This window comes from Capsicum annuum, chromosome 2 (genome assembly GCF_002878395.1).
Source record: "Capsicum annuum cultivar UCD-10X-F1 chromosome 2, UCD10Xv1.1, whole genome shotgun sequence".
Taxonomy (NCBI): domain Eukaryota; kingdom Viridiplantae; phylum Streptophyta; class Magnoliopsida; order Solanales; family Solanaceae; genus Capsicum; species Capsicum annuum.
Genome location: NC_061112.1, coordinates 10,527,896 through 10,535,266, shown reverse-complemented (window position 1 = coordinate 10,535,266; position 7,371 = coordinate 10,527,896). Strand labels below are relative to the sequence as shown.

At 32.3% G+C, this 7,371-nt stretch overlaps 1 protein-coding gene across 1 annotated transcript; it reads left to right on the top strand.

Moving 5' to 3' along the window:
• Nucleotides 1–660: 660 nt before the first annotated feature.
• Nucleotides 661–1,140, top strand: LOC107857753 (cell wall / vacuolar inhibitor of fructosidase 1-like). The gene has a single exon (XM_016702583.1). It carries the CDS (start codon nt 661–663, stop codon nt 1,138–1,140), a length of 480 nt encoding a protein of 159 aa, XP_016558069.1.
• The last annotated feature ends 6,231 nt before the right edge of the window (nt 1,141–7,371 follow it).

Genomic DNA, 7,371 nt, shown 5'->3' with positions numbered 1-7,371 from the left:
ATAATTTAATAGGATTTCTAACTTATAATTTTTTTTTAAAAAAATCATTTGCCACGTGTTTTTTTATTGGTCATTTTTATCCACATCAGGTGAGTGTGCTACACACACTCTATACTTTTTGTTGATTGTCCAAAAAAAGGCCCAATTGGATCAAAGTCGGGTGAGTTAGGGGCCTGATAGGTACAGGCCCTAGTTGAGGGGTCTAAGTAAATTTTCGGGACAAGTTTGAGGGTATGTCGATGACTTAAGCCTATTGTAAAATGAGTGTAACATGACAAAAGTTATTCCTAAATGAAAGAGAGATTAAAGCACCAAGAAATGTGAGACTTACCAAAGTGAAGATGATCGATCACATATAAGAACAACAACCAACATGGCACAAACTGGTACAAACTGATAGCTGGAATAAAATGATAAAATTTGAACAATAGTTAGTTAACATTTGGTACAAACTTAAAGTTAGACATTTGTAGTTTCTCTTACTCCGATTATCAAAAAAATTTACATATCTAATTTCAGTATAGTGAACAAGTAAAAGTGAACAGGAAATATAAAATGTGTACTTGCAACCTAAGCTTTCACAATATCTAAAGAAAAGTAAGTTGAGTTTCTCGTTTTGGAATTCCAAAGTGAAGACTGTGTTATATATCTAGTTATTCTATGACTTCAACACTAAAAACAAGCAACCACAATAAAAACAATCTAGTAGAAACTACATGCAAGAACACACCAAACTACAACCTCTGCCTAAAATCTTTATTGTCTAACAAGCGCAGTATCAGCGGTGACATAACAACACTGGAACTAATCGTGGTGGATGCCATCAAAGCAAAGGCAAATCAGTCATCAAAAATCATCTTGATGCTCAGTAGTTCAAGTCCTCCAGAAGCATGGAGAGTTCCTTTAAAGGAGTGTACTTTGTCATATAAGGTAATTTTGACAGTAAGTTTGCCTGAAGCAATTGAAGCCTTGACTAAAGGGAATCCAAAATTTACTGAAGATGATATGGTTGGATATTTTGGAGTGTCTCAGGATTGTGAGGAGAATTTCAAAAGAAGTATTTCACCTCTTACTGGTTTGAACACTGCAGTACATGATCTTTCTGGTGTAGGCAGAGAAATTATTAAAAATCTACTATGATGTAATATTCATTAGGAGGTCACAAGTTCAAGCCATAGAAATAGTTTTTTACATATATCATTTAGCCTATTCATATGAAACACTATATCATTGAAGTTGGTAATAAATATATTAATTGGGAATGAAGAAGTTAGTGGGCAAAAGATCAACAAAAAGCAGTAGATAATTAAAGTTGGTAATAAATATATTAATAGGGTAAGAAGAAGTTAGTGGACGAAAGATCAACAAAAACAAGAATGCCACATACTTACATGATCAGACAACACAGGTCATCGTTGATCTGGTATGGACAGGGACAACTATCCTAAGAAAGGATTTTCCTTTCACTTATTTTGGGGTTCCAGCGTTCTATGAAAAAACAAAAAGGCATGTGCATTACAAGGAGATAATTGATAAAGTCCATAATAAATTAAGCTCATGAATAGGGAAATTATTAATAGTGGAAAGGGGAACTACACTGATAAAACATGTTCTAAATACAAAGCATGGCTATGCACTTGTTAAAAACAAGTGACCCTTTTGCAGGAGTACTATTTAAAGTGCATTAATTATTTGCCAAGTTTTTCTGGAGTTTCCATGGGAAACTCTAGTAAACACTTAGCTAGATGACCACTTTATGCCACTTATAAGTGTAAGGAAGGAATGAGATTCAGATGTTTGTACGATACATCAAAGGTACGATTAGAAATCTAAGAATATATTTTATATTGTGGCTGCTATTGTACTTAAGGAATTATAGAAGCAATAAGTAAACATCAGACAACTGTGAAGGCGGGTGGAGTCATATAGATATCCCCTGAAGCTTGATTGATAAAATTTAGCAATGATGGAGGGAAAGCTCTGGGGAATTCTGTATATGAAATTAGAATGGTAATATCATACATGCACAAGATAGATAACTGGAGGCTCAATATAACACAAATACACAACAGAGACCATAGCTATTCAGGAGGTCTTGAGATACATAAAAATCCAGCACATGACTAAAGTAAATTTCAAGAATAAAGGAACTAAGAGGAAGTAGAAATCCTCTTTTTATCTCCTACATGCCACACTGAAGTAAACTATATACGGTGAATTTTATGAATTAGAAGCATAGATGAATTTTTTTTTATGTTCTAAAAAGTGTAGTAGTTCTTGAACAAATATTTCTCATCCCTAGGTATAAATATTATTTGTGTTTAGAGATTTGTCTATTGAAGATAACTTTTGTATCTTATATAGAAAGAGGTAAATTGATCAATTATTGTAACGCCCCAAATCTGGTACCCGAAATGCTACACGGTGCTCATGACCCCGAAGGACCACAAGCTAACCCATAATTGATATCTCTAACTGGGCACTGCATAATATACTGTATAAATGTGGAATAAAAGGCTAAAGGGCCATAAGGTTCATAAGGTTCAAATATCTGATAAAACATAGTGTCTGAATAATACGGTATCACCATACCAAAACTAAAATAACTGTCTAAATATGCTATAGTCTGGAAGTCTCTAAACTGTCTAAAACTGTAGATTTGATGGGACATGTCCCCAACTAACTCCGGACTAGTAAAATAATAAAGTTATAAAATAATCATTCTGTCCTTAAATGATGAGGACTCACTGCTAGTCTGGCTGCTGAACGTCTGATCTACTAAGGATGCTCTGGAGCTCGTGCTTCTGAACCTATGGTACCATAGTGTAAATGCGTTAGTACGATTGAATGTACTGGAATGCAAGAGAGGTAGGCTTAATGCAAGGGGTTTATATGTATGAACAATACTAGCTGACTGAATAACATGAACGTGAGAATACATGCATGAATACGTGAACTGTAACTAAGATCATGACATCACTAAATCTAAATACTGATAACATAAGTTTCGTATAACTGATATACTATTATCTGAATGATTGTGTCTGATAGTCCTATTTCTGATGGAACTAGCTGAGTTCCGTACTGAACTGGCTGATTGTATCTGACTGTCCTGAATTCTGTAGAACTATCTGAGTTCTATTACTGAGACTGAGACTGAGACTGTAACTGTGGGAAGTAGTCATCTAACTGACATTCCCTAAATAAGATAATATAATTGAGTTGGGGTCCAATCTATAACCCCAATTGGAAGGGTGTCAATATCGCGCCACTGGTAAGGACAAGCTATGAGTAATCCCTTATCTAACAGGTACTCTAAGGAGAATGGTGGGACTCTCATCTAATAGGTTATGTCACCTCATCAATCTAGTTGTCTCAACCTATGCTGGCTACGTAGTTTTGGAGTGCAATAATTGCTTGTAAGAATCACACCCTCTAATTGCTGGTGAGTTCCCATCCTTGGGCTTACTCAGTGCTGAATCCTACTCCCATCTGATTAGACACTGAATTAATTATACTGAATTGACTGGACTGAGTTCAATGAGTTCCGTTAATTGATGAAATACTACTGAGATTACTGAATTTCTGAGATTACTGAGTTTTTCTGAGTCATATGACTGACTAAGTTCTATGAATCATGGCTTGACTGAGAGTATTTGAAAAACATGACACTGGCTCTAGGAACACAACTAAATTGTCGGGTGAAAGTATCCCCAGGACTCGATAGCATAAAACTGACAAGACATGACACTTCCTGAACTCACGACCATAATCAATAGTCCATAATACAATCATTGGAGAATTTCATGAGGCACTTGATTATCATAGTTTTGTACATAAATAGGAATGCATATAAATATGTCGTAATTTCCTAGGCTAATCTCATGAACTATCCATCAAACAATTTTAATGCATAACAATAACATGAAAGTCATTTTGAACATAAGGGTAAAGCATGGGTTCATCAATTTGGTCATAATTGAGTCCTAAAGCATGATTCTTGTTCTCTTTGGCATTTAATTAAACACATTGCATGCATAACCTTAGGCTTAGGCATATACACTAATTCATACATCATGGTTACTTTAATCAACTCAATTTAAAATTTTCCAACCCACATACTAGCATAATTTCATGAAAAGTACATAAAGACTCCAACTTGGGATTCATACAACCACATCAACATAATTAAAATCAATCCACCACATGAAAATCACAATTCATGAGTTTAAAATGGGATTTTTGACCTTCATGGGTGAAAGAAACCTATAAATCAACACTTTACATACCTGGGTGGATGATTTCTTGAAGATTGGTGGAGGAAAGCTTGAATTCTTGACTTGGAATTAAACACCTAGGGTTTCTTATTCTTGGGGATTGATCTTTGAGAGAAACCCTAATTTGGTGTTATAGATGAATAATGAAGTTATGAGCTCTGGTCTGGTATAATTAGGGATTAAAACAGGTAGAAAAAGACCCAAATACCCTTTTAAAAATGGCTAAAAATTGCTGATCTGAAGTGGCGATGGTTTGGACGATGGTCCATTATTGGATCGATGATCCGTCGGTCCTAACCGTCGCATTTGGCCAGAACCTAAACTTTCTGCCTCGTCTGCGATGGTTTGGGTGACAGTCCATCATTAGCTCAACATTCTGTCGGTCCTGACCATCGCACTTGACCAGAAGTTGAGTTCACTGACTTAGTCGCGATGGCTTGGGAAATGGTTCATCGTTAACGCGATAGTCCGTCGGCCTGACCGTCGCTTCTGGGCAGTTCCGACAGTTTTCTGTAAAACGTCCATAACTTTTTACTCCGATACTAGATTTGGATGAAATTGGTATCATTGGAAAGCTAATTCAATTTCTCACATGATGACAATTCAAAATTAGGGAAATTCTATCTGATTTAAACATTAATCATTTAGAAAGTCATCACTAACACTTCTGGGGACTAGATTTGACTTAAAGAAAGTTTGGGGTATTACAATTATACTTTCCTACTGCTAAAGAATGGCACCACGTATACCCATAGCCCTTACACCAATGGAGTTGCCAATTTACCCATTCAAACTTAAAATCATGTTGACATGGCTATAGAAAGACAGCAAAATTGCTAAAACAAAATGGATTCACACATCCACCTAGCTCATAAATTCAGTGACGATCGTGTTGTAAATAAATCTGAACTCAATTTGATAATGCAAATCTATAATCACAGCTGAATACTACAAATCACAGTGGCATTCAATTACCAAGCTGATTCTAGAAACTAATACGCAAAATAAATTCACAAAACAAAAATTACAAAATAGCAGAGCATCTTAAAACAAAAAAAACATGTGAAAAAATTTTAGTCAACTTGGATTCTGGAGTCATAAGAACGTGGAAATTGGACACACAGTTTCAGTCTGACAAAAAGAACCATCATCCAGCGTAAAATTCAAGGATGAACAGAAATTCAAAACCCCATAATTCGTAATCTACAAATCAATAATAAACTTGAAGAAAATTATTTTTTTGGATCAAAAATAGTAAACAAACTTGGTTTGAAGGTTGTGTTTTGGTCCGAAGGCGCAAGGAAAAATGGAGCTGGGAGAAATTTGGAAAAGTTATAATAAAAAGTAGAAGCCAAAGACACATGAAAGTGGGATGACCACAAGACCTCTATTATTGATGGGAGGTTTGAGTTACGAAAATACCCTTACTGTTGGTATTATTTACCAAAATGCCCTTCATAGTCATGCTAACTTTCACTTATATATATGTTAGATATACTAGATAAGTATGCCCATACTTAGCATGGGCCCAATATAAAGGATTTTAAAATAACTTTTTATTTACTGTGAGTATTTTGAGTTGTAAACATGAAATCAAATTAAAATTATTTACTTGATAATTTTTCTGACATCAATAAATAATTCTCTTAATTCAAAATAAAAAACAAAAGAATTAGATAAAAAAATTGTATGATAAATTTGAAGTATAAATTAAATCTTAATATTTAAATGAAACAAATTTTAAATTAAATATAATTTCTATTTAAAATTATTCCCCTCATTCTATTCAAAGTATATTTTTTTTTTAAAAAAAAGAATGACTATTTTATTTTTGCATATTTTTTTTTCAAATTTTACATGACATGTTTAACATCATAAAATATACGCTCAATCTCAACTTCTAATAAAGTAATTCAATCTGACACTTTTGATTCGAATTTTGGAAAAAAAGTTATTTACACATATTTTCATTCATCTATTAGATAGTTAAGTTAATCATATAAAATATTTTATCTCCTTAATTATACATATCAGCCTTAAATTGAAATGTTATGGATTTTAAGACTTATTGAGGCAAATGCGTATAATTAAAGAAGATGACATGTTTTATGTGGTTAGCTTAACTACCTAATGGATGATGAGAACATACACAAAGAAAATTATTAAATTGAACTGAAAGTGTGTAACTAAAACACTTATTAGAAGGGTTTAATTATGTATTAATTTTTGAATTTAAAGGATATTCAATACCTTACACAATTTTTAGTTTAAAATTTTAATATTATACTTATATATAAGGGATAATAGGATAAGACTGATAGTCCTCACAAAAAAATTTATGTAATAGAATTGGTACATGAGTTTATTACTTTTCCTACACATTATTATATTTGTCCTCACTTATTATCTAATGATCATTTTCATTTAGATCACTATAACTGGATTATATATAATAATTTTTTACAAATATATTTTTGTTCCTTATTAGATATTTTAAAACATATTTCTTATATTAAAGTATAATTATTCTTTATTTCTCTATTTTAGCAATTACGCAAATATTTACTATTTTTTCTGTAGTATGTTTTATAACAAAAATTTATATTTAAAAAAAACATATAATATCAACCTCAAATTGAAATTTTATGAATTTTAAGACTTATTGAGGCAAATTCATATAAGTAAAGAAGATGACATGTTTTATGCGGTTAGCTTAACTACCTAATGGATGATGAGAACACACAAAAAAAAATTGTTAAATTAAACTGAAAGTGTGTAACTGAAACACTTATTAGAAGGGGTTAATTATGTATTAATCTTAAAATTTAAAGGATATTTAATGCCTTACACAATTTTTAATTTAAATAATAAAATCTCATTTTACATTCCATGTTTTATCTAGTTAAAATGCTAAATCGAAATTGAGAAAATATTTATTTCCCGGTGATACTTTTAGGGGTCATTTGGTAGGAGGTGTAAGGTGGGATATCTTATGAATTTATGATAAATTTATATTATTAATCAAACATGATATAAAGCTAATATCAATTTTAATCTTATCGACTATCTGGTCTCTTTTTCCACTTTTACTTCT

Coding starts and splice junctions, on each gene's coding strand:
- LOC107857753 (XM_016702583.1), top strand. CDS start 661: ATGACTTCAACACTAAAAACAAGCAACCACAATAAAAACAATCTAGTA.